At 40.2% G+C, this 18,872-nt stretch overlaps 1 protein-coding gene across 1 annotated transcript in view; it reads left to right on the top strand.

The window, feature by feature from the left end:
• The window catches only part of vsnl1a (visinin-like 1a), a 38,918-nt gene that overhangs the window by 15,846 nt on the left and 4,200 nt on the right, over positions 1 to 18,872 (top strand). The window contains exon 3 of the mRNA XM_015032538.1: positions 18,383 to 18,598. Coding sequence (XP_014888024.1) covers positions 18,383 to 18,598 — 216 coding nt within the window. The remainder of the gene's footprint in view (positions 1 to 18,382; positions 18,599 to 18,872) is intronic.

Here is an 18,872-nt window from a genome sequence, read left to right as displayed (position 1 = left end):
TTTACAGCGTTTTTAAAGGCCTTTTGAGGAAACAGAAGTTGAAACAGCATGTTTTGTCTGGTTTCTAAATAAGCAAGTGGTTGATTTTATATATATATATCAGTAAATATTTGTGGCCTGTAAGTCCAGGAAGGAAACATCCAGAATCACCCGTTATTTAAAAAAATATTTTTTATTTTTAGCATCTTGTGCTTTATGTTTGAACTTCCTGAGAGTCCTCAAGGAAGAAAGCACTCACAGTAGTGTAAGAATGAGCATTAATCTTTTATCAGTGGGGCTGGGAAATGCATCGTTGCCGGAGGGGGGGTCTACCATTGCATAACACACACTTATGCATCCAGGTCACTTCTGCTAAATGGCAACTTTTTTAACCCTAACTTTCTACATCTGCTCACTACCAGTCGTTAAAAAAACTGTCAATAAGTCCTATTCAAATAGGAAAAGTGGAAGAAAAATCACAAAAGAAGCAACACAGTTCAAATCTAGAGGGCTGAGGGTACCACCTATTTTTTGATTGCAGCTCATTTTGATGTTTCTAGGCAACAATATATCAGTGATAGGGCTTTTTAAAATCTAAATAGCCAATAAATGGAAGAAGAAGAAGAAAAAAGTTTGACTGCGACCTCACATCAGTGAGACAGATTTCTGTGAAGAGTCACTGTGTGTGTGTAGAGTTGGCAGTGGGAGAGGTGGGAGTGTGGGGGGGTCATATGTTTAGTGGGAGGGTGGGAGAAAGTAAGAAGCAGAAAACGGGGCAGAGGTGAGAAAAACTAAGCAAATGAAGGAAAGCGTGGTTAAATTATTTATTAGTCATTAGAGCCACTGGATGTAGAAATGAGAGCAAAGACACTTCCTGGATGAATATCTACAGACCATCCACCGGTGACCAGAAGCTTACTATGCCGTGTTAGGTTGTAGATAGAAAAATAAAATAAAGGAGCAGTACATTTCTGCCAAAAGAATTTAGAAATTTTGAGATTAATTTTTTGACTTTTTGGGAATTTTATGAGTTTGACAAGATGAAAAATGTCCAAGTTTTTTTTTTTTTTAGGAAAACATCTAAGATTAATCTTAAAAAAAATTTAGATTTTTTTTTTCTTTGATTTTTAAAACTTGAAATTTCCAAGTTTTTTTCTGGAAAACATTTGAGATTAATCTTCATATTTTGCTTTTTAGATTTTTTTCTCTTTTTTTTTTTTTACTTTTCAAACCCTGAAATTTCCAAGTTTTTTCTAGAAAATTTCTGGGATTTCTGTCAACATTTCAGATTGTTTTCTAGCAAATTTTCTACTTCTCAAACTCAGAAATTTCCAATTTGTCTTTAAAATTCTTCTGAGATAAATTTCAAAATTTCAGTTTCTTTCATGCAGATTTTCAATTTCTCAAAGTCTAAAATTTCCCAGCTCTTTCTAGACCATTTGTGGGATTAATATCAACATTTCAGATTTTCTTTTCTAGCTAATTTTTTGACTTTTCAAATTAAGAAATTTCTCAATGTTTTTCCAGAAAATTTCAGAGTTTTTTTTTTTTTCTTAACAAATTTCCAAATTTTCAAGCTCAGAAATGTCCAATTTTTTTTCCCAGGCAGGGTGATAAACGGCAGCCTACCTGCAGTAAATGTAACTTTTCTGGGGATAAAAATAAAGCGGTAAAAGCAGGTGCAGCATGTCAGCTGGAAGTAATGGCCCTCTGTCTGAAGGCTTCCTTTGATGCGGTGCAACAAAACGTCACGTTTAGGCTTCAGTAGCTCCATGTGTCCCATCATATTCAGAATTTTAAAACAGAAATCCCATTTATTTTATGTATGCTGAGAATCAGTACCGATAATGTTCACAAATTACAGAAAGAACTCAAGCAGAGGACCAAAACAAAAAGAAAAACATGAGCACTTCAGAAAACCAGCAGTTAAAACACCCATTAGTTTGGTCAATTAAATGGAAATACCACATTTAAATGCAAATTTCGTGGTTCAGAAGTCAGTACTCAGCTTTAATTTTCCACTTAGAACATTTCAATATTTCAGTATGCCCGGCATTATCACCTAAAAGGTTCACCATTAGAAAAATAATGATAGGAGAAGTGCATTCCTCATTTAAACAGATAGTGGTGGAAACTAGAATGGAGGCAGAGGTGATGGATGAAGGGAAGCTTTAGCTCTAAACCGCCATTCATCAAAGCGTCTTGGATCAATGGCCTGTGGAGGGCAAGCCTGCTATGAAGGAGTTTGTCCTCGTTAGGCTTTATGGGATTTTGATTATTTTGTTTTACCACACGCCCAAAATGTGACATGAGTTTTCCATACTTTACCTTGAAGAATTTCAAAAATATCCTCCTGATTTAGTTCATCTTAACTTTAAAAGTATTATGCAGTGGTGGGACTCAATGAAAATTTTTCATGGAGTTAATTTCTGAGTCTGTAACTGATGAATTGAAGTTAGTTGCATTTTAGCCAAAAACTTTGTATCGACAAAACAAACATTTTCAATTCCAAAACCCTTTTTGCTGCTATGTTATTGAATGTGGTAGCACACGTTGCTGCTGACATAAACACAAACAGTTGACCAATATCAGGGATCAGAAATATTCAGAAATATTCAGGAAAACAAATGCATCTTGGGAAAATAACATACCTAGTCACAGTGCTATTTGACATGCTAATGGCTGGCTTTTCCAAAGCAGCCAAAGCAGGAGCACTATTTATTTTCCTTTGCGCTGATTGGCTGTACCTCCAGAGAGTAGAAATATGGAAGACTGTAAACATTAACTTGTATAGTTAGTGGTAAGACAGGTTCTGCTGTGCGTATTGATGCATACTAAGGTACATTTTCTGTATGAACTATTAAAAAAGGCAGTTCTGAGAATTTTTGGAACGGGTCTCAAAAGTTACGTAACACAGTTGTTTGTGAATAGCGAAAAAACTCTGGGGTCGCGCTAACCTCCAATACCAGTCAATTAAACAAACTTAATAAGGGTCCTAGTCAAAGCAGCAAACCTAACTCTAACAGAAATTGGATAATAATCGTTGGACTCTGGCCAACAGAAAGATGTTTTTCATGTTACCTCAGCAGTCAGTTTTGGGGCTGTTCGACACTCATAGTTTAGCACTGGTTAGCAAAATGTCTAAGTTGTTTTTACTTCTGTTAGAGAATCCAGTTGCCAGTTTCACTGACATTATTACCTGAATCTTACCTCCAAAATCTAAAGGTTAAAGTTTGCTCAAAACGTTAGGTATGACGATGGTTGTTGGTAGTTTTTTTAAAAGCAAGTTCTCTGCTCACATTTCCTGACCACACAGTCTCCAAATCGTTAAAATGACCTGTTGCTCTTTCTGTTTCCCCTGTGGATTCCCACATTTAGCGGTGTGGCTGAGTTCAGACGGCGGCACAAAAATGGAAGTGAACCTTCCGAGTTAATTCACACACCGTGTGAAACATCGCCCTGAAACTCAAGCCTCCTGTTGAGCATTGACGCCTGAGAACCTGTAGGTGATTGGATTGAGGTATATCTTTAGTAGAAATGTTGTCCACCTTGTGATTGTTGGGTTTTAAGGGTTTTACTAGAGAACGGAATGAGTTTTGTTCCTCTGCACTGCTAAAAAGGCAATAGCTGTACCCTTAAGCCCAAAGTAAATACATGCGCTGGCCTGAATAAAGATGTATGGATGGATCCCGCTCTGATGCAAATCTAGCCGTGCCTACAGGCTTTTCGTTGTTTACGGGTACGGTATGAGCGCCCATCTCTCCGCACGCCTGCCTCCCGAGTGTGAGACTCCCCGCGGCCCGCAGACAGACTGACAGACAGATCACAGGAAGGTAAATGGAGCGACAGAGGGACACTGACATCATCTGGCCAACAGCCACGTTTCTGCGAGGAAACATATGGGGCCTAATCACAGGAGACAAAGGGACAGACAGAAAAGACAGAGATGCGCCGTCACACTGACATGGAACATTAATTATGAAAGAAGACTCGTTTGGAAACTCTTTGTGCATCATTAGGACAGATGTCGCAGAAGGTGTTGGGGCCCCTGGGGGATCTGTTCGGTTTTACGGGAAATAGAACTTTTAAAGCATCCTCTTATTTGCTAACTGTGTCGCTAGACTCACAGATTAGAGCTAAATAACATCCATGCTGCAGGATTGATATGAATATTTAAAGGCACTGATGCACTGGGTATCACTAATGGAATATGCAATGAAAAGAGACGAGGCGTGCATTGTGGGAAATTGGATTCATCAGCTCAGACGGCATCAGGTGATCTGGAGTTTATATCATTTTTAAGGTGTTTTGCTCAAACTTCAGACTTGGTTAATTAAAGCAGATATACACAAAGGGTTGATGAGTTCAACTGAAACAATACTTGGAAATGACTTAGGTTATTGCTATTTATTTTCGAAGATTGCAGTTTGCACTAGACACACAAACCTGTAGATTCCTTAATTTTGTGGTGTTTTTGTCTTTAATTTTTTTTTAAATTATAGCTGTTTATTACACCATTATCATTATCATATTACCATTACAAAGCTACAAGAAAAAGTCCAAGAGAAGGTAGTTTTTCTCAGTTTTCTTCATCTAATTTCTTCCTTTTTTGACTTTGAGCTAATCAAGAAAGAGTCAATTAAAAAAAACAAAAAAAACAGAAGAAACCTTTAATGTCTAGCTAGCTAGTTCACAAGATAGACAGATACATAGATAGCTAGAGCTACCTGGCGAGATTGATAGACAGCTAGCGACATAGATAGGTAGCTAAGCTAGTGACATTGCTAGCTAGCTAACAAGATAGCTAGCAATCTTGTTAGCTAGATTGCTAGCTAACAAGCTAGATAGATCTATCTATCTATCTATCTATCTATCTATCTATCTATCTATCTATCTATCTATCTATCTATCTATCTATCTATCTATCTATCTATCTAAGATAGATAGATAGAAAGATTGAGCTTGTTAGATGTGAGCCAAATAATATTTTCACTGGATTTAATTTTGGAATCAATCAATCAATCAATCAATCAATCAATCAATCAATCAATCAATCAATCTATAATGGAATATCAGAGTAAATGGGCTTTAGAGGTTTGTGCATACCTGAGATTTTAGATTTTAGTTACAAAATGTAAAAACCATGTAATTTTACTTCTAAGCCATTTGTCTTGGCCTATGGGATACAATCCCATTAAAATACTGCAGTTTGTAGTTGTGGGGTGGTAAAGTGTGAAAAGGCTGAATGGATATTGTAAGTCTAGAAAAAATGTTGAGCTATTATGAATGCAACAACATTTAAAAAGGAGCCTCTGAAAGCCTCGATTATAAACATTCTTCCTCTGATTTACCCTTCTGACTGTTATCAGCCTCTCTGTGTCACTTCCTTACATTTCCCGTCTTTCATTTCCACACTCTGCCTCGTCTCTTTTTCCTCTTCTGCCTAAGTAAGCTCATGGCTGGCATGCTCTAAAAATAGCTTTTGTCATCTCTGAAGCTGATGCCATTCTCCATCGTTGCCACAACTCAGGCACACACACGCACACACAGCACACACAGCGCTGAAGACTGAAGAATTGCTCCTGAAAGGCAAGAAACTGAATATTTTCTATTGACTTTAGAGGAAAGAAAATATTTGTGATGTGCACAAGCCTACTAATATAGCATCAAGCCTCCCTCTGTTGCTGTTTGAACATGTAGAAAACTAAAGGAGACAAATTGAATAAATTCTGGACTAAATAGGAATTTGCAATGTTTACAGAGTACACAGGGAGGAGAATCTGACTCCGAATCAGTAGTCTGTCATTTTCCCATCATGAATATTCTCTGGTCTCTCAGACTGGATAATGGGTGTTAATTACTGAGCACCGCTGAGTTAGAGGTTGTAGATGAGATGGCCTCAAAATGGGCTGTAACAGTGAACAGGGACACCCAAATGCAATCAGAGACAGACAGAAAGAGAGAGTTACATCGAAAAGACAGGATTGAAACTTTGAGACAAAGAGGAAGCCAAAAGGCCAGATGTTGGATTTATCAAAATGAACAGCTTTGAACCCTGTCGTGCTCTGCAGCCTCTGGAAAGTGCCTCCCTGTGGGCTGCAACGGCGTGATTCAATTATTCAGCAAGTTTCAGGGAGGCTCACGTCTGTCGTGTGAGTGCGTTCAGATGGACGAACTTTTTTAGGTTTTGCTCTCAGGGGAAATAGCCCTGTTAGCACATTTGATTGTCCATCATGACTCAGCAGAGAGTAGAGCTATCAGTTGCGCTAATCGGGCTTGGGAACTTGTTGGTGGTGGCAAGAATGATTTTCAAGCAGTTAGCATACATTCTGGTCAGCCGTCCGCCACCCCATGAGAGCGAGACCTCTCAGCTTGTGTTAGTGGAGACAGTAAGAATAAACCTTGTTATAATATCTGACCATTTAGAAATTAATCAAAATATGCCACATTGTGCTGAAAAAGTATTTCCTGTTGCTACAGATTTTTGCTTTTTTGTCACAAAATGTCTCAGATGTTCTTGCAACTTTTAGCTTCTCCCACCAGATGTAGACATAAACAAGTATTTTAAACTTTGAAGTTAACCTTCAACTTCTCTACTTGAGTTCAACACCTCACAATCCTGCGCTGCATCACAATCTAATGCTTCCGTCTTCATCTTTAATCATTTGTTTCTCAGCTCAGTTTAAAGCCGAGCTTTCCATGGGCTGCTCCGTTGGAATGATCCGTGATAATTGCATGTAATACCTCCCACACTTTTGCTAAGCCTTGAGCACCATTTAAGTTTGATGGTGTGGGTGAATAATCTGTTCAGATCTCACTTTTTCCTCCGCCTCCATTGTGGACTGCTTGTTCGTTCGCGTCACAACAGAGTGAGCTGCGACCGATTCCCTTTTTCTAATGGGGGACTTCCGGCGGGTCGACATCCTTATGCATGCTTTCCAAATGCAATTCCCTGCTTTAATTCAAAGAAATGTTGTTGTATACTCTTCTTAGCATGCTATTATCTGCATCAGCTTCCGCTGATCAACATACTGATTGATTTTGCAGATTAGACGAGCGCTGTAGGATTACACGATGTCTCCGTTCTGTGGCCTCCCACGGACTGGACAGCTGCTGCCGCTGACTTTGCTATGGATGAAGCAGCACTAGCTCCACAATCTCTTTTTGCGCTTTACAGCCGAGGTAGATCAGGGGCATAAGTTTCAATTTCCGATTCTGTTGAACGACATTTCACACAATCATGATACGTAATGTAACAATTACAGAGCGAAAAGGATGAGAACGTAGCTATAGTAGCTCCTACTAGCATATAGTGATACAAAATCCACAATAACAGATTTTGCTGGATGATAAATTGCCCCAGAAAGTTAACAAAAATGCTGTTGTTTTGAGACTTTTCAAATAATGTAATCATTCGCAGTGGAGGATGGCTTTTGACAGACAACCATCCTCTGTCAACAACCATCCTTGTCAATAAACTTATGAAGTTTACGGGCAATTTCCGGTAAACTTCATAACATCCAGCTGGTGCATTATGCACGTCACAGCCAAACATTATCGATTGGGTAAAATTTAAAACTTCAACAGCATCCATGTCTCCAGCAAGCAATCATTTCTCAATACCCTGGAGTCCAGATCCTCTGGACGAAGCAAAGTGTAACGGGGGCTGGTTTTTACTAGCCTAGAGGGACAGGATATGAGACATCTTGATGGCGTGTGCTCTTGGTAAGACGTAATACAGTGACAATGGGAACACGCAAACATTTGCATGCAGTCTTATAGATGAAACCTCTTGGATGCATGCAGAGACGCAGAAAGGATTGAGCAGTCATGATTAATAAATCCATGCCAAAGAGATTCGATGATTCATATGAAATGAAGGCACAACGTGAGTAATGAACCATCGTGTGGACACCCCAAGAAACAGAGGCTGCGTGTTGTGTTTTGTCCTGTGGTATTTCCTCACCGTCTCCCTTCCTCACACTCCTATATCTCGCTCTCACCTCCCTACCCTCACTTCTTTCATTCCTTCTTTCCCTCTTTATTTCTTTGTTTCTTCTTGTCTTCTGCCTCTCTTTTGGCCCAGGCTATGCCGGAGGGGCTCACAGGCCTGATATCAGCTTTTTAAATAGGCCGTTTCAAACCGCGCGAGCTGCTGCCGTCTTTATCTGCCAAGTGCTCAAGAGACGAGCCGTTCCGGACACACCGCTGGTGAGGGGAGATAAGCAAGCTGCTCGTCCTCTGTTGTTCTGCCTCGCTTTGATTTGCGTCACTAAGACAGAGGGGTAGTCCTCAGGTATACCTGCCAAACCCGACAGCCCAGCCGTGATTCATTTTCTGCTTGCTGTCATCTTTAGCATCTTTTTTTCTTACTGATTTAGATCTCAGTCTGAAGCGGAAACAACTAGAAATAAGCTCTGATGGAGAGTTGATTATTTTAAATCAGCTTTTAGCACTAAATATAAAATTCTGTATCAGAATAAACAGTTCTCCACATTGTCCCATGTACAAATTAGTTATATTTACTTCTCCGTTGCTTATTCTCTCCCGCATGCCCGCCGCAACCGCTCTCTTCCCCATCCCCACACATGAAGGAAGATTTCATACTCAACGCTGCCATCTGCTGGTGATTTGACACTTACACTTTTCACACATGGTTATTGCCAGCAGATGGGCGTTTTGTAACCACAGATAACTGGGGTCAAAGAGGGGGGCAGACCAAATTCCTCTTAAATCTCAAGCTGAGTGACCAGCAGCTTTTCAGGAATCAGTGGTTCAGGCTCAATCCCATGTTTCGCAGTACAACACTGATGTCCAGGCGCTTATCTCCAGGCACTGAAAGCATATAATCAGTTATTATTTTTGGGGGGCTCCTTAGGCAGAATGTGGTGTCAGAAGTGGGGCTTTATATTTGCTATGTTTGACATGTGGAATAAATGTAGAAATTATTATCATCAAATAATATCTAAGAGGAAGTACTCTCTAAATCCAACCATCCCCTCATCTCAAATTACAATGTCTTAGAAAAGGGAGGGATGAGCCTTGTTGCTTATGAAATTTTAATCTGCAGGGCTTTATAAGAGTATTAGGTACAGTTTGAGTCTGAGTCAGCGTGAAAGGCAGTGTACGTATTTTACATTTTAATTTGCACTTCAACTTTTTTGCACATGTTCACACTAATATAGGATAACAACTAAATGCAGACACAATGCAGCTGCCACTGCCAAGGCTTGATGCAGCAGGTCACCTCCCTGACCAGAAACAAACCCCACAATGTTTAGTGATTTATAGTAAATTAATGCTTAAAAGAGCTTTTCCACCAAACCTGTTCTTTGTGCTTCAAACCTCCGGCCTTTGACTATGAAAAAAGCAGCGCTACTCCAGCACCAGTTTCCTGTTGGACCTTTTTTTCAGCTGCTAGGTGCGGACTAATCAAACTGTGAAGTTTCGTTTCTTTCAAGAGAAACAAAAAGGAAAATGGTAAAAATTAATTTACCAGATTTACTGGTGGTACCGGAAACGCACCAATACAAAGGTTCCGCCAGAAGAGAAGAAATGAATGCGTCAAAAAAATTAATACATTGAAATCTATGTAACAAAGCAAAATTAATATATAATATGTATTAACCAGTGTTGTAGTACTCGAGATCTTTCTTGGTCTCGAGACCATTTTTTGATGGTCTCGGTCTCGTCTTGGACTCGACCGCATTTGGTCTCGGTCTTGGGCGCTGAGGACTCGGCATTTTATTTCAAGACCAGTCGAGACCGCAACTGTGAAAATATCACTAAATGTACAGCATACTATCCAGTTTATTTCTTAACATCTTTGTTTTCAGTGGATGCAAAACGTACCGATTAAAATCCGACCAATAACGTGACTTGCCAATTACGTGTTTCTGTTTCTCCCCCTTACCCCCCACCTTTCGCTCGCACGCAGCGCTCTGAGACATGCGCAGTGGTTTTCTCTCAGCGGCAGAAAATGTTTGTCTAATCGTCAGTAATATAATAGCGCTGCATAAATCATAAGAAATCCGATGGCCACAGCTAACTCAGCAGCGCTTCGCTTTCACAGACGGTGAGGACTGTCATGGGGTCTGGTTGGTGGTGGTGAGAATGAACGCTGATGACCCAGGTAGTGATGAAGATGATGATGAATTTAATAAAGAGAGCTCAAACACAGTCCATAACAGGCGGCACGGCAGAGAGTTAGCACACAGCAACTGAAAGAGAGGACTGAAAACGAGAGCTGAACCAACACAGGTCTTTACAGTTCGACTGTGGTGGCAAGCAGACAAATGACATACGACGTACGACAAGGATCCGACAAGAGACAAAGACAACAGGTGGACTTAAATACATACGAGGGTAATCAGGTAACTAGACACACCCGGGAAGCAATCAACAAGGAAGACACAGAAACAACAAAGACTCAGGACAGAAACTGAACACAGAAAAATCTTAAAATAAATACATAGAAACACGGATCATGACAGGGACAACGTCTAACTTTTTCGTCACTCAGAAAAGAAGCTCAAAGAAAGGTAAGCGTATGACGATCTGACAGCGTATGCTGACCTGACGGAACACTCTTCTTTGTTCTTGTAATCCTCTGCGTACACTGCAGTAGCTCTCATTATTTTATTTAATTATGTACGTTGATATTTTTTTAATTAACAAATAAATAAAACACAAGAACGAAAGAGCACACAGAACATGCACATTGCTCTTTGATTGTTTTCGTTCAAAGTGGCAGCTGTAATGGTAGTCTGCCATGGTGTCAGACTGCCTGGCTTCATGTACTGGGATAGAGAGTGAAAACAGTCACGATGAGCGCCTTCTGTTTGGTTACTTCTTGCTTGTTGCTCCTTGGTCAGTGTTCATAGTTGAGCGTTATTTACCGTCAGGGCATTGCCTCAATTGCTATGTTTAATGGTGCAGACAGTGGTGGTTTCTGACATGAGCAACATGGACAAACACCCAGGGCGTTATCTTTTTAGGGATGGCACAAGACCACCGCAGATCGTAGCACAGAGATGGAAGCAAAGCAGAAGAGTTTGTTCTGCTTTTAATATTGGTTAAATTTATTAAGTATTTCATATCTAGGTGTTTTATGGGAATATGGATTTTTCAGATCAATTTGAGAAGTAATTTTGATCATATTTCACATTTTATCGTATCATGTAGTGTGGGGCACTGGTCTTGGTCTTGACTCGGTCTCGACTTCCCTCGGTCTTGGTCTTGTCTTGGTCTCGGGTTAGGTGGTCTTGACCACAACACTGGTATTAACATATTGCTTTTCCCCAACAATACATTCTCAAGTGGGTTTGTCTGAAACCTTTTACTGTTTGGATATATCCAAAACATCGGTGTTGTCTCAAGTGTATCTTGTTGAAATTAGCAAAAACACTTATACAAGCTCCTTCTTCCAGGGTGTAGCAGGAATGTCTGGATAAGTTGCCTTCCTCGCTCAATTCTAAGTGTGTAGTGTTACTATTTTCAAGTGTTCAACAATTATTCCCTGCTGTAAGCCATAATGGATTGAGTAGTAAAAGGAAAAGACCTGAATGGTACAATTATCTAATCTCAGAACTGTGTGCGTGTCGTTTCTCTCGTTTTATTTCCTTTATGCGTTCTGAATGATGTGCGTCAGACTTTTATCTCATTGTGCATGTTTACTGTACACTGTTGAAAAAGAATAAAACATTTCTATCAATGAGAAATTTCCTCACGGACAAAGAGCGGCTAAGTTGTGCTGCTTTGGTGATAATCACATCATGACAGACACCCAGGCGAAAGTAACAAGAGGATGATTAAAAACGTATTTTCCAGGGCAAAAGGGGATTTGCGTGCGTGTGTGTGTGTGTGTGTGTGTGTGTGTGCGTGTGTACCAGTGCAGACCCTACAGGCTTGGAAGCAGCCGCGGCTACAGATTTGCGCTGGCTCAGTTTCTGACGCTTTTTGGCTCGTCATTGCGGGTTTATGTAAGAGCTGACGCAGACAGACACTGTAAATGTGTCCCTGCCATGGATTATATGCATTTTCCCTCTTTCCCTCTCCCCTTCACCCTCCCCTCCCGTCATGCCCCTGCATTCTGCTCAATAAAGCAGCATCTACGGAGTGCTCTTGACGAAGCAGTGTAAACACCCATATGCACAGACAGCTCGCCCTGTCAGGAACAGCGGTGTATTTCTGCTAACAGGCTGCATTTTATCTGACAATATTGGAAAAAGGGTGCATGATACATAAGGCGTTATTTACACCGCTCTTCGCCTTCACGGTGGGAATATGTCAGTTCAACCTGTGGATGTTTGCTGTGAGGAAAAATAGTGCTGCTGCTTTGTATTGTAGGAATTGAATATTAAACTTTGCCTCGATGTATATTATTTGGATTTTATGTGAGGGGCAATAAACCCCTCACATAAAGAAACACTTATTTTGCCAATATAACTCTAAAAAAAGTGTCTTCCATTCCATCAATTTGTCTTCTTTTATTCTAAAATATCTGAATAAATCCCAGGTAAAACAATTGCCATATTTTCTGGATCATAAATCATGTTGGAGTATGAAATGTCTAAAGCTGGCATGCTTTTAGACATTTTATACCCCAGCTTTCAGATTGTTGAACATCAATCTGAAATTGGAAAAATAGGACTCAACAAACCTACCAAGACACGGCCATACACCTCAACTGCAAATGGAGCACTGAGCAGAAAACCCCATTTACAATAAATTAGTGCAAATTGGAAAAATAAATAAATTTGTTTAATGGAAACAAGGTGATTTTGAAAAAACATGTTAATTTGTTCAAATATTTTCACGTTAGGATGAGGTGGTTTTTCAGCCGTATCAAAATTGGTCTATGGCAAAACTGCAATGGAAACACATTTCACATCATCTTGGTTTATGTTCAGCAATAGCAACAATGCTTGTGTCACTCCAATGCCTCAATAAGTCGTCAAAGTCTCCTCTGAAAGCTAATGGTATCGCTAGGTATCCCATCACCACCATGACTTTGAATGACTCATCATGTAAACAAACTTATTCACCTGTGATTTTAATTTAATTTCGTATTTAAAGGAAACACCACAGTTGTGGAATTGTATTTTTCGACATTAGCAGAACATCAAAAAAGTTTTGCGCACATTAGTAATGGACACTCTGCAAGAGAGGCAGCCAAACTCTGGCTTTTCTCCAAAAATCTGTCTTTCATTGAAAAGCGGCAAGTAGAAAGCTTGCCACTGTGATTTGGAATCACATTCAATCTGAATGACCTTGATATATTCTACAAAAAATGTGTAGAAACTTGTGTCTTTAGTTGAGCAATGCCCTTAAAAACATAGGCTCACAAGACTGGGAGCAGTACCTACAGAGGAAGATGATTCTACAAAGTATTGACTCAGTTGGGTGAATACAAACGCATGCAACAGTTATTTATAAAAAATAAAAAAAAAAGAAAATTGGAAGAGTTTTGTTTTCTTTCCAGTTCTAACATGTGCTTAGTGCTGAACTACTTCAAGCACTCCCAGTAAAACACAAAGATGTCTGTGGTTGCACTGTGACAAAATGTTATGGATATACCTATTTAGTAATAGCATATTGCTTTTCTATTGTGCAGCATTTATGTTTTTGTGGCCAGTAAACGGTTAATAGCAGACAGCCTGTTTCCTATTTGGCACCACTCCTGCAACCATTTATCCGCTGGCCGAATGATATTGAACCATCCATTTAGTTTGGAAAGATAGCGGAGAGAGGGCATGCAATGTGTGGTGCTTGTCTGACCGTGTGTCTGCACACACTCGTGGTGTCTGCACGCACATGGAGGCAGCAGGTGGAACGACATGGACAGGGACAGGATAGGGGCTCAATCTGTGAGCCTAAATCAGGAGCGTGGAATTGACATGGCGGCAGTCCAGAAAAGACATTATAGGTCACTGACTGCATGGGTGATCACGTATAAGGTCGCCCTGATTGGCTGTCTGGCCGCTTGTTGAGCTTCTGGCCTGCTGACTTTGTCATGTAAAGTAACAAAAGCATTTATTTTTATGTATTAATAATTTGCTTTTTTATGTATTTCCCTGTCTTAACATATTAAGATTACATTTATATTATCAGATAATCTTTTCATAAGAATGGTTAAAATCATTTGTATTTTTTTTTTTTTTATAAATTTAGAAAACTAATTTGATGTAAGACTTTTGCGTTCTTTTGGTTAAAAGTACAATAAATGCTGTAGCTAATTTACATGATCAAAACATCTTTTGTCTTAAAGTTCTTAACATTATATTGGAATTGTGGTGCTAATAGTGGCACCATCCAGGAGTAGCTAGGCTACATTAGCTCTGATTTGATCTTTCATGTTTTATAGTTAACTCGTTGCATGTTTGGATAATTGTTCCCTCTGGTTTGGAATCCTGAGCAGCTGAAAGTTTTTTTTCTTCTCTTTCTTTGTTTCAGACAGTTGTTATAATTCATAACCATAGCAACAAAGTAATCTTTTAGTTTAGATAGATCAAGAGAGGGGAAAAAGCTGATGAGCAATAGATGCCCCAAGTCGGCCAGTTGAACATCGATGACCCCTGATGTCAAAATTCTGACTCGGAAAGTTGGAGGCTTGTCTTCAGCTCTGATCTGAAAAACAAATATGGCTGCCACTGTAATTAAAGTAAGTGTTAGCAGAAAACCATTTCCTTCTGATGGTTTAAATCTCATTGGATCAGGTACTGTGGAGCTCATGTCAGAACATTTGCTAAGGTGATTGAACGTTCTAGATGTGGAGAAACACTTTCGGTTTGTTTGGCTGACTACTGTCAATTAGCAAATCATAACTGTTCTGCGAATTAAAACTGGAACACAGTTAAACTTTGAGATTCAACTTTTAAGGTAAATGGAACACCCCATTTCTCAAAACAAGACATCAAGACATTTGAATTCCTCAAAATTCAAATGTCTTGATGTTGGAGGTACTCCTAAATAAGTCAGTGCATTTAGGCCTAAAGAGCTGGTACTTCAGTGAATGCCGGCATTATGATGCCAGGTCTTCACGTACCTATAGAAGTGTTACAGTTGCACTATTTAATGTTGAAGTATCTGCAACAAGTAAAGATTGTACTTGCTGCCCCAAAAAAGTGGGGGCACAAGAGTGGTGGCTGTGTCCCAGAAGTCTTTTCCCAATGGGATGTTACCAAATCAGCTCAGTGACTCTCAGCTCCTTTTTTTACCTCAACGTACCATTTCAAGGAACATTGATCCCATTCCACCCTAGTTGGTATTTCAACTAGATACCAAGATACCCAAAACCTCTGATGAAGGGGAAAGACTGAACCCCAACCTGAGTTTTGTTCAGGTTGAGAATCTTTGGCTCATCCTCCACCCTTTGTAAACCAGCTGTTCTGAGATGCCATCAAGAGGAATACGTCGTCCTGAGAAAGTGCAGGAAATGTTAAGTGTACCATTACATAACCGATCGATCTGATACTCAACATAATACAATCAGAAAAGTACCTCATATTTGTCAGTGGGTGGGATGTTGCCTATAAATAAGCATAAATGAGAGAGCGAGAACCAAAGGGAGTCATAACAAGAACTTGAAATAACTCATCGCTTTCAGAGTCACAAATAACTCTTTTGGTTCTTAGATAACAGTAATCCAGTTAAACACAGTTCCCAAACTGAAACAGCATCTCTTGAGTGGGAAATATGCCCTCCTCACTTAAATCACAACCCACACACTCATCTCTTGAAGCCTTTAAGCCGTCACTAAGTCAGCTCAAGTGTTTAGCTCGACTTTCAAATGCAGATTTGGGAGGGTAGACTATGGAGATGGGCGTGAAAGAATTGGCTTTTACGCAGATATGTTTTAATCAATCCCCGAGTCATTTGTCGCCATGCTGGACTTGAGGGTTTAGGCTGTAGCAATAATCCAATCCATGGGAAAACTTGTGTCCTCTGTCTGTACCCTCCTTCCTCCACCCACCATAGCTTTTGGATCAATGCCAACTTGCAGGCTGACTATAAAGGCTTTAATGTTCCAGTTAACTGCTGTTTGTTTTGGGGTGTGTATATGAGAGTGTGAGGAGATTGGATGTTAAAGCAAATATTAGTTTGACAGAATATGCTTTGCCTGCCCTCTCAATGACGCACACAAACACGCTGAATGACATTAGCCATTGCTACACCCCGCCCCCTTGCATCTGGCGGTCTTGTTCCCTCCTAGAGTGGACAGAAGCGGTCTGGCATTTAGCCTGTCCTTTGATGGCCCGATCCAAACCACCACATTAAACAGCCATGAAAGCAAACAGGGGCCAGATGAGCAGAGGACAGATACTTTCTGGAAGCATTAACGACCCAATATCCCTGGCTGTTCATTTGCAACTACATCAGTTTAGACAGTAAAGGGAAGTTGTGTGCCATGTAGTGTTTTTGTCTTTTTACTGTCCCGTTCCGATCCTTTCTGCATCTTTCCGTAGTTGTCCATCCATTTGCTCCTCCTGGGCAGATTAATGAACTGATGTGGAGTCCGTACCGAAGATTGCGCCTGTAGGAAGGAAGCCACATTGCATTTCTTCAGAGTGTCTCGTATATTCTGGTGGCTTCCCGCTCAGTCCCAAAGGGGTTTTCTTGCTAAGATTAGTTTGGTCTTATTAGAGTGAACTTGGATCAGCGAGCCGCGAAGCTTCTTCTAATACTTGGACCGTCACGCTCGCTTTAGTTGGCTCCTCCGTCATTTCTTCAGTGCCCTCGCTCCTCTTGTCTCTCCTCATCACTTTGCCATCCAGCACTGCCTCCCCCACATTTTCTCTGCCCTACTGATGGTTTGATTTGCTGCAGTAGGAGAAAGTTGCATGGATAATTCGCTCATCTGCAACGGGCGGTGTCTCATTGAAGATGAGCGGTTTTGCATCTGTTTGAAACTGCCTAAGCCCCTTCAGCATTGTCTTCCTCCCTTCTCTGGGATTCTTTCTTCTGAGTGTTTTCAGTTATCTCCAGCCGTCCATACTTCTCTGCTGGGGTGCCATTTCTGCCCTCATTCCTCAACCCGCCTGTTGTGACACCACACAATCTGTCAATGCTGTCGCTGTTACTTTGGGGAGAAGAGATGGAAGTGTCGTCTTTGCCTTTTTTCTCTGTGATTGGACTACTACAAACATAGGGAAGGACATAGTGTGGCATAGTGATTTGGAACCTATTGTTGGGTTTTTTCCAATGATAAAGGCTGGTAAATCTATTTTGCCAGTCATTGGCACACAAGAAACCAATTATTGAACATAATATTTACTATTCTTGTTGAGAAAACATTTGTACAATAGCTTTACAACAACTCACCTACTAATTAGCTAGTGTGTTTGGTCACATATTACCAAGGTAATTTTGAAAAGTAATTCAAAATTAGGCCTGACACAATAACAAATTTTCCTGAGCAATAAATAGTCCTAGAAGTTATTGCGATAAACAATAATATTGTTGTTTTGATACCATTTTCAAGTAATATAATGGAAATGACATAATAACTCAAAAACACATTCTGAAAGAGCAATAAACTTTAAATTCTAAAGAACATTTAACACTGGAACTGGAAGACATTTTAAATATAAACAACAACAACAAAAAGCAAAATAGAAACAACAAATAAAGCTAATTACAAAGTCTCTGTAAACAAAATTGTCCTTCAAAAAAATTGGCTAGTTGAGACCAGCCCGACTTTTGTCATCCAGTTTTTGGTAGAAATAGACAAAAGAGAAAGGGAGAAAAATAATAAATTATGCAAATGGGAAGAAGCAATCAGGAAGTAGCAGCACAACATAAAAAAAAGTCTCTTGAAGCATATCTCTCTTCATATTTTCTGTCTTCTCCTGATGAAGGCCGAAGCAGCCGACCCTGATTTGTCTGCGTAAGACCTGTGAGAGCAGCCTCAGTCAGCTCAGATTGCCCATTGACTTTTTTTACAGGAGCGGTCAAGTGTTAGGTTATATCTAATGAATCGCTCAGCTTCACAGCGTTTATAGTTAGCAGCTGAGCTGGGGCTCAGGGCTCTTTCACAGTCACTGTATTAACCTCTGACCCCATGTTCACAGTGCCGACATGCACTGATTGCACGGATAGCAGCACAAAGAGAAAGTCTATTTTTTTTTGCCAGCACTGAAACACGGCAAGCAGATCTACATGAAATATCTTTAAAAATTCTACTTAACTTTACACTTATCGCCACGAACAAACTGGAAGTCGTTATAAACCTTTTAAAGAGACAGCAGTGTAGGCGGTGGTGCTACCCGACACACGACTACAAAGATTTCTGCAAATATGTGCTCAGTAATATATCTAGAAATCCAGAACTGTTTGAAAAAATATAAGATGCTTGTACCAAATATGTGAAAAATGTATATTTTTTTTCCTGTTTCGTTACCAGTTCTTCCCTTACGGCGACGCGTCCAAGTTCGCCCAGCACGCTTTCAGGACCTTCGACAAAAACGGCGACGGCACCATCGACTTCAGAGAGTTCATCTGCGCACTGTCCATCACATCGCGAGGCAGCTTCGAGCAGAAACTCAACTGGGCCTTCAACATGTACGACCTGGACGGAGATGGCAAAATCACACGGGTGGAGATGCTGGAGATCATCGAGGTATCCCTGCACGAAAGAACCCAAAAACTCTGTCGCATCTTAAACTGAGTTCACACACCGCCTGTTCTGGACAGGATATCGGTGCGCTACAGGATCTGGGGATGTTTTACTTGCAAAGATAAATAACTTACTGGTTCTGCTAAAAAAGTGGAACCTTAAATGGTTGAATCTGAAAGAAAACAAAGTAACAAATTATAACTACAAATCCAATCAACACAAAACAAGTCAATCTGGAAAACATGGCAATGTTTTGAGGCATTACCATGCCTGAAAA

Source organism: Poecilia latipinna, unplaced genomic scaffold, assembly GCF_001443285.1.
Source record: "Poecilia latipinna isolate Pla-1442-1.1 unplaced genomic scaffold, P_latipinna-1.0 Scaffold244, whole genome shotgun sequence".
NCBI classification, from domain to species: Eukaryota; Metazoa; Chordata; class Actinopteri; order Cyprinodontiformes; family Poeciliidae; genus Poecilia; species Poecilia latipinna.
The sequence above is the reverse complement of the archived record's forward strand: the minus strand, read 5'-3'. Positions and strand labels throughout refer to the sequence as shown.